Raw genomic sequence first — 16627 nt, forward strand, 5'->3', positions numbered from 1 at the left:
CACCCGAAGCAGCTGGCAGGCTGTCTCCTGTAATTTTAGCGCACACTGATGCAGAGGAAAGATTTAATGGGCATTGGTTCATGGCATACCCGCTCCTAGAGGCGTGAGGGAGGGGAGCTGAGCCCGAGGACAGGGAGGGAGAGAGAGAGAGAGAGAGAGGCAGCATGAGAGGGGAGTCCACTGCTGTGCCTCACAAACACCAAGTCAGGCAACAATCTGGAGCAGTATGACTCTCCTAACGCTCGGACTGTATCTCCCACTGTTGTCTTGTTATGTCTTGGCTCAGTCCTCCATCCTGGACAACATTTTTTCATTCCCAGCAGGTAAGGCTCTCTGTGTGCTTACATATAAATTACGTGCATGCAAAACATATAAATTACTTGCATGCAAAGGTGTGTGTGTGTGTGTGTGTGTTTGCTGGTTGCAAAAGCATGGACATAGATGGGTAAATGGCTAGCATCTGGATTGATGATGAACTCCTTGCCCTTATACACTTGTGTTTATTTTTCTTCTTGCTTATGAGTCAGACTGGGAATGCCTATAAATAGCGAGGCCATCTGCAGTCCTTCAATGAGAGGCACTAGGAACTCTCCTGGACTGATGTCATGATTTGATAGTTTGCACCTGCTTCCCTGTCGCATTCTGTTCCTAGCCTCTGTGATTTGACCATTTATGCATCCATAGACCCATTTCCCAGCAACCGTTTTGAGGATGGTAAAGCAGGAAGTAAAGCAGGTGTAACCAATACCATTAATGATGGTTCCGTTGCATTTAGGCGTTCCAGAGCTGCCAGGGCCTTCATTAATGTTCTTGATTATACCTGCTTTACTTCCTGCTTTCCCACCTCAAAACGGGTTGCTGTGATAAGGACCCGTATTTGTTTGCAATGTGTCACAATAGATATGACAACAGATAAACATGATCTCCTTTTGTAGTGACTGTCACCTAGTTTTGACACCCGGCATCATTACCATGCGACTGACCGTGTGTAACACCCTGCTGACCGTGTGTAACACCCTGCTGACCGTGTGTAACACCCTGCTGACCGTGTGTAACACCCTGACCGTGTGTACACCCTGACCGTGTGTAACACCCTGCAGCGCTCAGATCCCAGGAGCAGCAGCTGAGATTCACCCCATGCTGTTTACTGAGTCCGCCTCCACCCCCCCTGTTTCCTCCGCCCCCTTCACTTTGGCGCCGCCACACTCATGTGAGTCAAAGTCATGTGACTTTTCCCTTGTGGGATAGATTGTTGATGTGTCCTTGGGTGATGTCCATCCTGCTGCACGCACTTGTTCCCTGGCCCCCTGAAATGAGTGTTGACATGCTCAGATGATAGAATACGTTTGCGGGTGGACATCTCTTCACATGTCTTATGCCATGGGTTGTGACAGTGGGGCCATTTACACCTGGCGTTAACATGTGTTTTCTGTGATCAGATTGCAATCAGACTGTGTTTTATCACTTGAAATGCAAGGTGTAAACACCCCCAAAACGCATTGAAGAAGGATTGCAATCTGATCGGCCAAACCACCTCCGGAGGTGGTCAGGGATGCATCGTGTACACATTGAACACAAGTGTAAATGCAATGTGTCCTCTCAATCTGGATACAGCAACTTTATGCGGATTGAGAGGACAACCATTTCTGCAATCTGATTGCAGAAAATGCATGTTAACGCCAGGTGTAAATGGAATCAGTGAAGGGATGATAACTCAAAAGGGAACTACTGTGCCACCTGTAGTATATCAACAGTCAACTTAACTGTACCACTGTCCTCTCTTCAGACAAGTGCCATTCCGTGGTGTCTTCCTTAAATCTAATGAACATTTGTCAAAGTTGTAAAAGATTCCATTTGTTTCCAGAATGAAGGCATCTCATCTATTCATGGGGGTACACCAGACACAGGCAATGAGGACAGAGGTCATACCTGTGCCCCAGGTGCTCCTGGGCCTGCTGGCCTCCCTGGACCTCAGGTAGGAACCAGACCCATCCCAAACATCATGCTTGATCCGATCAGTAATACTGTGCTGTAGTGCTGGGCAATATGGACCAAAAATCATATCTGTGTATTTTTAGACTGAATGGTACTGTGTATCACGTGTGTACTGTGTATCACATGGTACTGTGTATCACATGGTACACATGGTACTGTGTATCACATGGTACTGTGTATCACATGGTACACATGGTACTGTGTATCACATGGTACTGTGTATCACATGGTACTGTGTATCACGGTATTCTCTACAAAGTGGGCTAAATGTTCAGTTAAGTCAAAGCCACAGTGAGATGTCACAAGCACTTTTATTAAAACAAGGAGTTAATGCAAAATGCAAAGATAGGGTTTCCTTCCCTGGCTATTGGTGCTTTCACAAAATATTTACACTAAGGTTTTTATTTTTATTTTTATAAATAATCATCAGTAGTGTGGATATAATGTCTAAGTGGGTAAAAGCAATACTAGAACAGTCTGGTAAGTTCAGATTCAGTTCGCTTTACGGTAATGCAGCTTTTAAAACCAGGAGAAGACAACACTTATGCCATATCACGATATTACAGTATCCAAAATCTAAGACGCTATCTAGTCTCATATCACAATATCGATATAACGATGTATATCAACTCCTCTCTAATGTATGTTCCAATTCCAATTCCTTTCCAATGTGGTCAATCCCGGACCGATTTTGTTTCATGTTTTGGATCGGCGTACTTTTGTGGTGTTGAGAGTTACTACCTCATCAGCGTCTTTCCCCCCTCTTCTTTCCAGCTTGAGATGCACGTGTTCCTGCAGAGCAGGAGATGGGGATTTCTCTGGCCCCCTGCAACACAGCAGCCCATTAACGCTCTACATTTAGCTGAGACACAAATAGCTTTTTTTCCACTGCCAGCCAGTGCGCCACACATCATTCTTAGAAACTGTCCAAAGAGTTTGTCTGCCTGGAAAGGCACACCGGGTCGTGTAAATTCCAGTGATTGCCAACTCAAGTGTGTGTACATGTGTTTGTGTACTTTGTTGTTGGAGGAATTAACAGCTTAACCTGCGCAGTAACATGTTAACGTGCACAGAAACATGTTAACCTGCACAGTAACATGTTAACCTGCAGAGTAACATATTAACCTGCACAGTAACATGTTAACCTGCACAGTAACATGTTAACCTGCAGAGTAACATATTAACCTGCACAGTAACATGTTAACCTGCACAGTAACATGTTAACCTGCACAGTAACATGTTAACCTGCACAGTAACATGTTAACCTGCAGAGCAACATGTTAACCTGCACAGAAACATGTTAACCTGCACAGTAACATGTTAACCTGCACAGAAACATGTTAACCTGCACAGTAACATGTTAACCTGCAGAGTAACATATTAACCTGCACAGTAACATGTTAACCTGCACAGTAACATGTTAACCTGCACAGAAACATGTTAACCTGCAGAGTAACATATTAACCTGCACAGTAACATGTCAACATACACAGAAACATGTTAACCTGCACAGTAACATGTTAACCTGCAGAGTAACATATTAACCTGCACAGTAACATGTTAACCTGCACAGTAACATGTTAACCTGCACAGAAACATGTTAACCTGCACAGTAACATGTTAACCTGCAGAGTAACATATTAACCTGCACAGTAACATGTCAACATACACAGAAACATGTTAACCTGCAGAGTAACATGTTAACCTGCAGAGTAACATATTAACCTGCACAGTAACATGTTAACCTGCACAGTAACATGTTAACCTGCGTAACATGTTAACCTGCACAGTAACATGTCAACATACACAGAAACATGTTAACCTGCACAGTAACATGTTAACCTGCACAGAAACATGTTAACCTGCACAGTAACATGTCAACATACACAGTAACATGTTAACCTGCACAGTAACATGTCAACATACACAGTAACATGTTAACCTGCACAGTAACATGTTAACCTGCAGAGTAACATATTAACCTGCACAGTAATATGTCAACATACACAGTAACATGTTAACCTGCAGAGTAACATGTTAACCTGCACAGAAACATGTTAACCTGCACAGTAACATGTCAACATACACAGTAACATGTTAACCTGCACAGTAACATGTTAACCTGCACAGAAACATGTTAACCTGCACAGTAACATGTTAACCTGCAGAGTAACATGTTAACCTGCACAGTAACGGCATTTTGGTTCAAAAGGTAACTGTGACCCTCCTGTCCCCATTGTTGCAAACAAACATATTGTAAATGAAAAGCATGTTGACATGTCAACATCAAATGGTTGATGATTGTTGATGTTTTTGCTTTGTTTGCCCGGCCGTCTCAGGCTGTTCCAGCACCAGCTGGGCTGCAGGATTGATTCAGTAGATTATCAAGAGGCCCACAAGGCACTTTTTTAATCAATAGTGCCCATTCAGCCCTTAACTAATTGAAACTGCAGATGTGGGCTTCAGGGAACCACAATGAATTTCTAGTGGGAGGTTGCGGATCCAATAAAACTAATTTAGATTTAGATTAGATGGATAAGGATATCTGTGTGTGTGTGTGATATAGATATATATATATATATCTATATATATATATATATAGATATATATATATATATATATATATATATATATACATACAGGTATATACACATATATATACACTGTACATATATATATGTATATATATATACAGGTATTTGTTTTTACATGCATTAGGGTCCACCTGGATTACCTGGTATAGGAGGACCAAGAGGAGAAAAGGTAAGCAATTATTGCTATTTATTTACCTCGACCATGATCTCTAATTTCTAATCTACTTTGTGTTCAAAACTGTTTTGAGTATACGGTCAATTAGAACTCATTTCACAGGATTACGTGTAGTTTTTGAAAAGTATAAACTGTCATATAAGAGGCTTGCTGGAAATGCAATTGACATGCCTCCTGTCTCTGTCCCCTCCTCCACATCCTGTTGTCAGGGAGAATTCGGAAGACCTGGGCAAAAGGTGAGAGTCTCCATTAATCACTCCATATTCTCCGTTAAGTGGATTTGCTCACAAATGAGATACAGCTACCAGCCTGCCTGCCTGGTAGCTGTAACTCAGAGCCCCAGCCTGCCTGCCTGGTAGCTGTAACTCAGAGCCCCAACCTGCCTCGTAGCTTTAACTCAGAGCCCCAGCCTGCCTGCCTGGTAGCTGTATCTCAGAGCCCCAGCCTGCCTGGTAGCTTTAACTCAGAGCCCCAGCCTGCCTGGTAGCTTTAACTCAGAGCCCCAGCCTGCCTGCCTGGTAGCTGTAACTCAGAGCCCCAGCCTGCCTGGTAGCTGTAACTCAGAGCCCCAGCCTGCCTGCCTGGTAGCTGTAACTCAGAGCCCCAGCCAGCCTGCCTGGTAGCTGTAACTCAGAGCCCCAGCCTGCCTGCCTGGTAGCTGTAACTCAGAGCCCCAGCCTGTCTGCCTGGTAGCTGTAACTCAGAGCCCCAGCCTGCCTGTCTGGTAGCTGTAACTCAGAGCCCCAGCCTGCCTGCCTGGTAGCTGTAACTCAGAGCCCCAGCCTGCCTGGTAGCTGTAACTCAGAGCCCCAGCCTTCCTGGTAGCTGTAACTCAGAGCCCCAGCCTGCCTGGTAGCTGTAACTCAGAGTCCCAGCCTGCCTGGTAGCTGTAACTCAGAGCCCCAGCCTGCCTGGTAGCTGTAACTCAGAGCCCCAGCCTGCCTGGTAGCTGTAACTCAGAGCCCCAGCCTGCCTGGTAGCTGTAACTCAGAGCGCTGCAGAGCCCCAGCCTGCCTGGTAGCTGTAACTCAGAGCCCCAGCCTGGCTGGTAGCTGTAACTCAGTGCCACAGCCTGGCTGGTAGCTGTAACTCAGAGCCCCAGCCTGCCTGGTAGCTGTAACTCAGAGCACTGCAGTGCCCCAGCCTGCCTGGTAGCTGTAACTCAGAGCACTGTAGTGCCCCAGCCTGCCTGGTAGCTGTAACTCAGATCCCCAGCCTGCCTGGTAGCTGTAACTCAGAGCACTGCCAGCGCCTGGTTATGCAAGTGCAACCTTCACAGGAGGCGGTGCAGACACCGTGAACACAGAGATGGGCTGTTTTGATCCAGGGAGTTACCTCAGGCCTCCTCTAACCTAATGGCAGCTCCCATCGACCCCTGAAAGACACCCAACAGCCCCAGCTCCCGGTCAGATGGCCCTCCTCTCATTAGAATAGGAGGACAGGCCCACACGGAGACAGTGTTTGATGAGGACAGTGGAGAAGAGAGGTGACCTCCTCCTAAATGATCAGTGGTTGTGGTTAAGCAGGAGAAGAGGTCCATTGGGAGAGCTTCCCTGGCTGCTGGCCTGACTGAGCAGCTTTGCAGCACTGCAGGGTAATTTAAGTTAGTGCTTCAGTCGGCTCATAAATCATTTTATTTCCCACAAGCACCGGCTCCTGTTCTATATACAGCCCATCATTTAATTAAAAAGAGCAAAGTGACAGGGCTCGTTAAAGTCATTCTGTCCCTACATGTGCAGCTGTACTAGTGTCTGATCAATACTGTAGCAACCAGGCTGTCAGCTTATCCTGCAAATCTTGCACTGAGTTTTCCCCCCAGTTTCTTTATTATTTTTATCTCATATTTGTACAGTAAATGATTGGGTTGCATTTTGCACATCTCTTCCGCACACAAACACTTATTTTAGTGTCCTGATTTCAGAAACACGTTAACTGCTACTTCAGTTGTGGCAGCAGCAAAGGTTTCATCCGTCTTCTGTCAGGTATTTCTGTGTCCCATATCATCAGGTTTGTGATGTTTAAATTGATGTCTCCTATTAGGGTCGGGCAGGTCTTCAAGGTCTCCCTGGGAAGCAGGGACCAGCTGGATGGCCAGGACCAAATGGGCCCAAAGTGAGTAAGTTCTATCTCATAATGTAGACCTGATCTAATGTAGATAGAATGTACATCTATCTATACTATAATGACAGGATCGTCTGTCTGTCGCTCTCTCTCTGTCCCTCTCTCTGTCCTTCGCGTATCCTTCGCGTAACCGTTGGTCGGATCGACTTCAAGCTCAGGGGGACCTGACGAAGTGCAGTGCCCTGTTTTCGTGCAATTCGGACGCGAAACACATTCAATATTTGAACATTTGTGTTCAATTCTGCACTCCTTCAAGCTCCAGCTGATCTGGGCGTAGGGTCGTTGACAGTAAGTGAGAAAAGTATACACAGCAGTAAGTAGGGTCGTTGAGATTGAATGGTGATAATGGGGGGGGTAAAGTAAACATTGCTGTCAGTAAATGTTGAGGAAAGGTGAGAATGAAGGGGCGCAGCATCCCTCCTCAGGTTCCAAGGAGGGCAGCATGAAAGGAGCAGAGAATAGTAGAACATGTATTTGTAAGCTGAATAAGCAGCATTAATATTCATGTCTCATCAAGTCTGTTGTGAGCCTGCACTATGGCCCACTGTGGAAGGCTGAGCATGAGCATGCACTATGGCCCACTGTGGAAGGCCTCTCTCTCTAGCCGCTTTCACACCGGCCTTGAAAGCCGTAAAATGCACGGAAAATGGGATCCACGCCTCCGATGTGAAAGTAAAGTTGTGAAGGCGGGTTGGTGGGTAATTGTTGTACGCCTTTCGTTCCGCCAGTGGACCTAGTCACAGCGCCGGGTTACCCTGCAACCCGCCTCCACCTGAAAGCGTAGGAGCGGCAAGCCGGTCAGCTCATTCATAAAAAAAATACAGGGGAAACCACCTCATTCAGCAAGAAAGGCATAAGTGAAAGTAAAAAAAGGCAGCCAGGAGGAATGCTCCATGCCTAGTAGGTTAGGCTTTATGCTCAAACGATGTTGACATTAGTAGGTAAAATGAACGGATATAATAATAAGCTTCAGAGGACTATAGCTGTCTGTGGTGAGTTGGTCTGAGGATATTCCCTCTGGAAACCAGCTCCAGAACTGCAATCTGTCTAGCTAGCCAGTTGTGCATTCCCTTACAAAACTACTAACGTTATAGTAGTCATGTGCATTTATAGCCTATACTATTCCCCCGACGAACGTTATGCAGCTGTTTGATATGCGGCCGTCGTCTTTCAGAACGGACGCTAATTAGGCTACTTCATGGGAATAATTTGCTTTACAAAAAACTGGAACCAAAAGATAAGAATTAGCCTTGTACCTAATAGGCTTCATGATGGTGCATCTGTGATCCATAAAGTCGATCAGATGAATATTGAAAGCCTTGTTACCATGCTGCATGTGGACAACACTTTCGTGTTTTATCACTTTGATCCTTAACAACCGCAGCTGCACATCGGCGATGTTTGGTTGTTCATCATTCGTTCATCATACAGTAGCCTAGGCTACACTAACCTATGAAAATATTAATTTGAGCTAGGAGGAGCTGGGTGGAAATGCCTCCGCTCGCCTTTCAATCCGGGAGCGGTGGCTGTCACCTGAAAGCACACCCCAGGATGGGAATGTGGCGATGCTGCTTGGCTGTGTGTGAAAGCAATTTCTGTGGCGAGGCTGCCGGCTGAACTGCAATTTTGTAAATTGAACTTGAAATTGAAAGCAGCTTCTGTCTCTCTGTCCTTCACGTATCTCGAGAACTGTTGGTTGGATCGACGTCAAAACTTTGGGAGTACACTGAGGGAGTGCAGTGCCCTGTTTTTGTGCAATTCGGCGTAGCGCCACCTACTGGCAACATACAAAATTTGGTTTATCTCAAGAACCGTTCGTCCGATCGACTTCAAATTTGGGGAGTGCGCTGCTGGGAACCTGACATAGAACAGTGCCGAATTTTGTGCAATTCCGCACAGCGCCACCTACTGGCAACACAAAAAGTGGTTTATCTTGAGAACCGTTGATCCGAGTGACTTCAAACTTGGGGAGTGTGCTCCTGGGAACTCGAAGTAGTGCAGCGCTGCATTTCTTGCAATTTGACATAGCGCCACCTACTGGCAACACAAAAAGCAGTTTATCTCGAGAAACATTTGTCCGATTGACTTCAAACTTGGGGAGTGCGCTGCTCGGACCCCGATGGAGTGCGGTGCCGCATTTCGTGCAATTTGGACTTATTCCAGGACTGTCTGTATGTCTGTCCTTCGCGTATCGCGTATTGAGAACCGTTTGTCGGATCGACTTCAAACTTGGGCTTAGGGGGACCTGACAGAGTGCAGTGTGTGTGCGGGGGGGAAGTGCCCACGGGGTGGTGCATGGGGGAACGGGCACTGCACTAGTATGACATAATAAGATAGCAGTATCTACACTATAATGCCAGGAGTGTGTGTCTCTCTGTCTCTCTCTCTCTCTCTCTCCCTCTGTCCTTCGCGTATCTCGAGACGTTGGTCGGATCGACTTCAAACTTCAGAAGTACACTGAGGGTGACCTGACGGAGTGCAGTCAGTAGCGGAGCGTACACCGGGGCAGAGGGTGCGCCCGCCCCGGGGCCCACTCGTCAGGGGGGCCCCATAAAAAAAAACGTTTTTTTTTTTTTTTTTTTTTTTTTGCAGGCCAGGCCAGGCCAGGCCACCGGGCCCGGCTGGCAACCTGTGTTTTTCTTTTTCTTCTTCAGAACAAGCTTGTCTGTAAAGTGGCTTCACTGTAAGCTTTCTTGGACATATAATAATATTACTTGGCTCAATGAGTGACAAATTGTGTTTTCGGATATAGGGGCTATCAGCTATTTTACAGTTGTGACTTAAAATGACTTTATTTGATAAAGTCAGTGGTGTGAGTGTGAGCAGTGGTGTGAGTGTGAGAGGAATTCAATCAATAGACAATAACATTGGTGTGTGTTTTTTTCTTCGCGGCCTGGCCTGGGCTTAAAAAAAAAAAAAAAAAAAACTTTTTGATGGGGCCCCCCTAAGAGCTTCGCCCCCTCTGGGCTGATAGGGTCGCTCCGCCCCTGAGTGCAGTGCCCTGTTTTCGTGCAATTCGGACATGAAACACGTTCAACGTAGTGCAGTGCTGAATTTCTTGCCATTTGACATAGCGCCACCTACTGGCAACACAAAAAGCAGTTTATCTCGAGAAACATTCGTCCGATTGACTTAATTTATCTCGATAGCCATTCATTTGATCAACTTCCAACTTGGGGAGTGCACTGCTGGGAACCCTACATAGAGCAGTGCCGAATTTTGTGCAATTCTGCACAGCGCCACCTACTGCCAACACAAAAAGCTGTTTATCTTGAGAACTGTTTATCCGATCAACTTCAAACTTGGCGGGTGCGTTGCTGGGAACCAGAGAAATGGCAGTGGTAAACTTTGTGCAATTCAACCAATAAGATCACAGCTTTCACGTATCTCGAGGACTGTCCGTCCAATCAACTTCTATTATGTCTGTCCTTCGTGTATCTCGAGAACCGTCAGATCGACTTCAAACTTGGGGAGTGCACTTAGGGTGACCGGACTGAATGCAGTGAGGGGGGGGGGGGAGCGCCCACGGGGTGGTGCATGGGGGGAACGGGGATTGCACTAATACAAAGTGATGTGTAGATGAGTGTGTCGTGATGATTTCCCTAATTCCCACTTTAGTCCAGCGAGATACCAGCTCTCACCCACTCTCTCCTCTAACATCCAACCTCCCTTCTTATTTGTTGTTTGTTTTTGTTTTTTGTTTGGGGGGGCTGGAGGATATTTTGGCATAAATACGTTGAGTTCTAAAAATGTATCCAGTTTTGTCTTATTCTTGATGTGTTGCTGTGTGCCAGGGTGAGAAGGGAGATGCGGGGCTGATGGGTTTGCCCGGAGCTAGAGGACCAATTGGGCCTAAGGTAGGTGGACACATTTCAAGGTGGGAGAAATGAATGAAGTATGAACAACAAGTGTTTCTTTGTCTTTCTTTCGCTTTTACATTTGGTCCTGAAACACATTCCTCTCAAACTTCACAATACGATTAATCTTTTTCATTTCTGATCTTCATTTGCAGGGTTTACCTGGGTATAAAGGGGAAAAGGTATGTAACTGGCTTAATGATGATCACTGTACAGTACAATGAGACACTAAGTTAATATTTATTATTGATTAATTTATTGATGGATTTTTGGGGCGTCTGGGTAGTGTGGAGGTAAAAGCACTCGCCTACCACCGCGGAGACCTGGGATCTATTCCCGGCAGCGGTACTTCCAGTTTGGTCAGACGTTCCTACAGACACAGTTGGCCGTGTCTGCGTGTGGGAAGCCAGTGGGGTATGAGTCCTGGTCGCTGCTCTAGTGCCTCATCTGGTCGGCTGGCGTGCCTGTTTGGGGGGAGGGGAACTGGAGGGAATAGCGTGATCCTCCCACACGCTATGTTCTGCTGGTGAAGTTCCTCGCTGTCAGGTGAAAAAGAAGCAGCTGGCGACTGCACATGTATCGGAGGAAGCATACTATTCTACGGCTCTCCCCAGATCAGCATAGGGGCTGTAGCAATGACCCAGACAGTAGGGGGCCAAGTACAATGGTGGGAAATGGGAGAAGAATCTGAAAAAAGAAATGAAAAAACATTGGATTTTAATAAACAGTATATGTTGTGTATTTATGTATGTATGTATGCTGTAATCTGCCCCATCAGGGTTCCCGAGGTGATCGTGGTGAGAGTGGAATGAAAGGCGACAAGGTGGGCAGGCAGAGTTTATCATGTACTAGTCCAACACAACCAATTAGATCAATGCTACATATTATGAATGAATGAATATCATGAATTCTGCATCAACATCAATACTTTTCATCATGTTTCCAGAATTGCTTTAGTGTAGAACACGTTAAATTAGCTGCTGTACAATGCATACATGAAATCTCACTTGATATATTTTTTTGCTGTTTTTTTTATCCCCAGGGCACAATGGGCTTCCCAGGAATGCTTGGACAGAAAGTGAGCAACACATTCAACAAGCAGGAACTTTTGAACTTGTAGCTCAGACTTTGACCAATGAATGCAATGCTTAATTGAACTGGTTTGTTGTGCAGGGTGAAATGGGTCCAAAAGGTGAACCTGGAATCTCAGGAAACAGAGGGCCCACTGGCCGACCAGGGAAGAGAGGGAAACAGGTGAGGGTGGTGGTTTATGTCGATGTGATATTCTACTACTTTTCAGCCGTACTATTAAATGTTTTGATGTCTTAAATATTGAATAAAGACGTTTTAAATCTATCCTGTGTGTTTTGCCTTCGTGTGATGCAGGGGGTGAAAGGAGACACGGGGCGCGTTGGCCCAATAGGACCAGCAGGCCCACAAGGACCCGCCGGCCACCCTGGTCCCCCTGGCGTACCCACCACAGGTGAAAACCTTTTTAGCTCTTCCAACAGAGTTCAAAAACATTTGGTTGATGTGCCGTATTCTGAGATGCTGCGTGGTCAGGACATGAGTTTGCGGAGGGATTGGTTTGTTTCGTGGCTCTGCACATTTTCCGGTGCCCGAGAGTGTACGAAAAGCCGTGCTGCCGTCGGTGTGAGGAGTGACAACCTTGTCAACCTTGACAACCATGTCAGCAAAAGGAAGCACACGTTAGAGCGCTGTATGAGGTAACAACAGTAGTCTTATTTAGCACCAGAGAAACCAAATCTCACGAGGTGCAATAGGACGCTCGCGCCATGACATCATGCAGCTAAAAGTGATTCACTGATGGCGAGCCTCTTTACGGATTGACAAACATTGTGTCACCACGTAATTAAAGTGACAGTTGATATCTTGATCACGTTTCTGCATATAGTTGATTGTGTTTGCCTCTTGATAGATGAGTCCAGGATATAACATTTCATGAGGTTTGGAGGTATTTATATCAGTCTCTGTGACTTTGTACTGGACCGGCACTTTGCCTCAGTAAACCTACAATATTCAGCTGTTTAGGACTGCAGGCAGAAGACCTGCAGTGCCCTTTTTTGGCTTGAATGACACCACTGATTGTGGATATAGTCTTTTTATGTGAATAACCTTTTGGGTGAAGCAAGATTTAGCTATTTTTCAAGAAAAGTGGGAGCAGTGTAGAAGCTAGTGTAGAAGTGAGTGACTAACAGCATCATTTTTTTTACAAACATCTCTAAATAAATATACAGTATTTACTCTAATGAGAAAAGGAACAATCATTGATGGTTAAAACTGAATAATGACATCACAACAGTCTAATCCTAATGCTAATTTAAAATGAGATATTCCTCTAAATCTGTCTTCAAACGGCCAATTTTTTGGGTGGGACTGCCGCCGAGTCGCCCCCTCAGATTTCTGGCTTGCCTGCAGGTGTAGCCTCTGGTCGCCTTTTTGTAGTCTTTGTTTACAATAATGTGTTTTGTGTCTGTGCTTGTTCAGGACTTTATATGGTTGCAGCAAAGGGAGAGCGCGGCCTGCCTGGGCCTCCTGGGAGGTGTAGCTGCAACTCTCTTAGTAGTTCTCCATATGATGAGCATAACACCAGAGGGAACTATCCCAAAGTGCCAGCGGTGAGGAAATAACACTCTTGTTACAATCAAGACCCCACCCCGGTCTGGAACACAGTGGTCTCCAAAGCCCCCGGGATAAATCACTGGTGACATGATACTCGAGTACTCAATGATGATGTCATCAGTGATGATGTCACCAGATGATGTCATCAGTGCTGGAATGAATAACATCATTAGTTAATTAGGGCAATCATTAGGTAATTAGGGCAATTAGTCAGCCCTATTACATAATTTAAAAAAACCAGCTGTTAGATCACCTGCAGGGGTGCTCTTTACACTTACTTAAAGATTCAGACTGATCGCACGTAAAATGGCACTCACACACAGACACTTTGCATTTTTATTATAGGATAGGATTAGTTAATCACATATTCATGATTTTTGAACGTTATTTATTTTTGATGCTCAATATCTTATATCTGTATCACACCCAGGTACAATTCTAGGCTCATGGAATATTGAAAACATGACAGGGGGAAATGTCCTATTGACAAACCACCATCATGTTTCCTTTCACTCCAGATCTTTGTGGTGAGCAGCGAGGAGGAACTGGAGCGTCTTCACACAGATAACGCTCTGGCATTCCGCAAAGACCAGAGATCACTCTATTTCAAAGACATCGATGGCTGGCTGCCCATTCAGGTACCGCCGCATGGAGCCTAAGGAAGTCTAGATAGAAGCTTGTCTGAAAGGTCACTTAAAGAATCATTTGTGCTTTATTTCACACAGAGCAGCTGTGCCTTTCCACGCAACCTCTCCTTTTTATATACAGTATATTTCCTTTTCAAGTTTTTAAACTCTGTAAAAGACTTTTTCATTCCAGTTGACACCGTTCCAGTCCACGGAAAACGCCCCCGATGAGGAAGGTTACTGTGGTGACGGGATAGTGCAGATTTCCAGCGGGGAGGAGTGTGATGACGGAAACAGAGTAGTCACAGATGGCTGCGTCAGTAAGTCACGTGCCCATGTCAGAAGACCCATAATAGCTCTGTAGGTATACTTTGCTGTGTACGTATAACCTGAGCCCTCTTCCCTCACCACAGAGTGTAAACACGCCTACTGTGGAGATGGATATCGCTACGAGGGGGCCGAGGAGTGTGATGGAAAAGACTTTGGCTACCAGACATGCAATTCATATCTTCCAGGGTAAATTCTAAATGTTTTCATCAGAACTGTCTGCTGTGTGAAAACAAAAACACTGTTGACATGTTTGCCTGACCCCCGGGTTGTATTTCCTGTCATGTGCAGGTCATACGGGCGCCTCAGGTGCACGCTATACTGCGTCATCGACTCCACAAGCTGCAAGTACTTCACCTGAGGAGGAACCTGGACCACGGAGCGCGAGCCTCTGTGTCTTGTTGTTCGCTTGACACTAAACGGGAATATTTTCATGCAAAAAAACAAAAACAAACCATAGAACAATAATGCTACAAGCAAGAGAGACTCTGAGGGAAGAGGCAGCAAATAAATCGACGACGAAAGGAAAAACAAAACACATGTATAACTCCTCTGTATCGCTGCTGAGTTGCCAACGTAGCTCCCAGGGGTTAAAGAGTCAGGCAGTGGGGGACTAAACCTTCGTCCAATACATAGCAAAAGGACACTTGCACTCTGTCTTAACAAGCAGGACTGAAGACTGGCCTCCTCACCATACCTGATTGGACAAGAATCGGCCTCTGGATGTGACGGCTGTATGACAGCCACCCAGGGATCTAATTACGTAAGTGCCAATGGGAGAGCTTGCAGATGCACATAGTGGCTGGGCTAGAGGCATATTCATTTGGATCCAGTACTGTTGAAAAGAGACGCAGTAGGACATCTGGAAGCAGGCCGCCTGCAATGTGAGCGACTGTGCATTATGCATGAGGAGGCTGCGATTGCTAAGATCATGACAACAGTTGTCACTACTCAAGCATGTAACCTATCACTATAGCCATTATTGCCCCAACAAGGTTTGTGCTGTGCACTCTCAATATCACCTCGGCATCTTCAGTTGTAAATGTGAAGTTGTCAACCAGGTGTATAGTAAGATACAGAGAGGGATGGAGGTGGATGTTGTGCCACATCACCTGTCCCTTTTTTTACCTGAAGAATAGACTGGTGATATTTCAGTGAGGTGGTTATACCAAGAAGCCCCACCCCAAGTCTCCTGGCTCCTGGGAACCTTCAGAAGGCTGACCTGGCTCCATTAGCTTGTGGTGGTACTGTGCTTAGGGGGCATTCAGAGTCTGGACAAGGTCAACGTGGCTTCATACTGACATATCCAAGAACTACTCAGGAACCAACAGGTAATGTAGCTCTAACCATCACATCTCCCAGACATCCTCCGTGACACTTTGTAAATGAAATGGCAGTGACTGTACTCTGAGGCACACCGGTAACTCCAACTCCAACTCAAACGAGAGCTTTAAAATATCGATGGTGTGCGCCAGTCCTATAGAAGGAAGGAAGAAGGTCCTTTCCCTGTGCTTCAATGAGAAACGAAATATACTGTCTGTATGTGAAGGCTTGAAACTGTTACGTTCTTAATTTTCTCATTGCACAGGAAAGGCTGGAACAGTCTATAGCTGCTATAGGAGAGGAATTCAATTCCAGTCCACATTCTGTTTTCTGGTCATTACTGTATTTACTCGAATACCTCGTTATCCAGTCTTTCTGTCTTACAGTACATTATACCACAACAGATACACTCGCAACAGTGAACTTAACAGTGTGGATGCCGTCTACTGCTGTGTCTTGGGCACCAATGGTGTAAATGACATTGCTGATATAAGCTCAAATTTTCCATAAGCTACTGTATGAATAGTCGCAGTGCCAAGGGAGACCTTTTCTCAGCCGAACTTAGGTTAGAGTGAGGTTCTATGGTGTTCTAAAGTGATTCTTCTGTAATAGTGGATGTACAAACAAGCAATTGAAAGATAAAGACTGTTACGATATTGTGTCTGCATGCTTGTGATACGATGCTCATGAGTTTGAAATGCTTCTGATTTTGCCAAACATGGTTTTTGTAAATGTAACTCCTATCATTGCATTCATCAGCGTGGCAGGTGTCTTAAGAAATGTCAGACTTGCTCTCCCCAGAGTGTAGCTGTACGTACTGTATGTAAGAAACACAGTGCAGTCAGAGCTTATGATAGTTGTGTGTTATGAATTGTGCCATGCAGTACTAGGTCTGCACAAGGCCAAAATACCATACCTTTTGAAAAATGTTGAACGTTCTCTCTGTGGCCTATGCTACTTGTATCC

The 16627-nt window shown here is 45.5% G+C and overlaps 1 protein-coding gene across 1 annotated transcript; it reads left to right on the plus strand.

Moving 5' to 3' along the window:
* Positions 1-226: 226 nt before the first annotated feature.
* On the plus strand, positions 227-14713 carry colq (collagen-like tail subunit (single strand of homotrimer) of asymmetric acetylcholinesterase; the record flags this gene model as incomplete). Its single annotated transcript, XM_083648782.1, has 17 exons — positions 227-323; positions 1101-1210; positions 1865-1975; positions 4714-4758; positions 4974-5000; positions 6805-6876; positions 10680-10742; positions 10898-10924; positions 11521-11565; positions 11785-11820; positions 11916-11996; positions 12129-12225; positions 13251-13381; positions 13904-14023; positions 14205-14331; positions 14425-14527; positions 14630-14713. 17 exons carry the CDS (start codon positions 227-229, stop codon positions 14697-14699), a joined length of 1362 nt encoding a protein of 453 aa, XP_083504908.1. The 3' UTR covers positions 14700-14713.
* Between the last annotated feature and the right edge of the window lie 1914 nt (positions 14714-16627).

The sequence above is a fragment of the Poromitra crassiceps genome (assembly GCF_964638095.1).
Source record: "Poromitra crassiceps genome assembly, chromosome: 1".
Lineage (NCBI taxonomy): Eukaryota > Metazoa > Chordata > Actinopteri > Beryciformes > Melamphaidae > Poromitra > Poromitra crassiceps.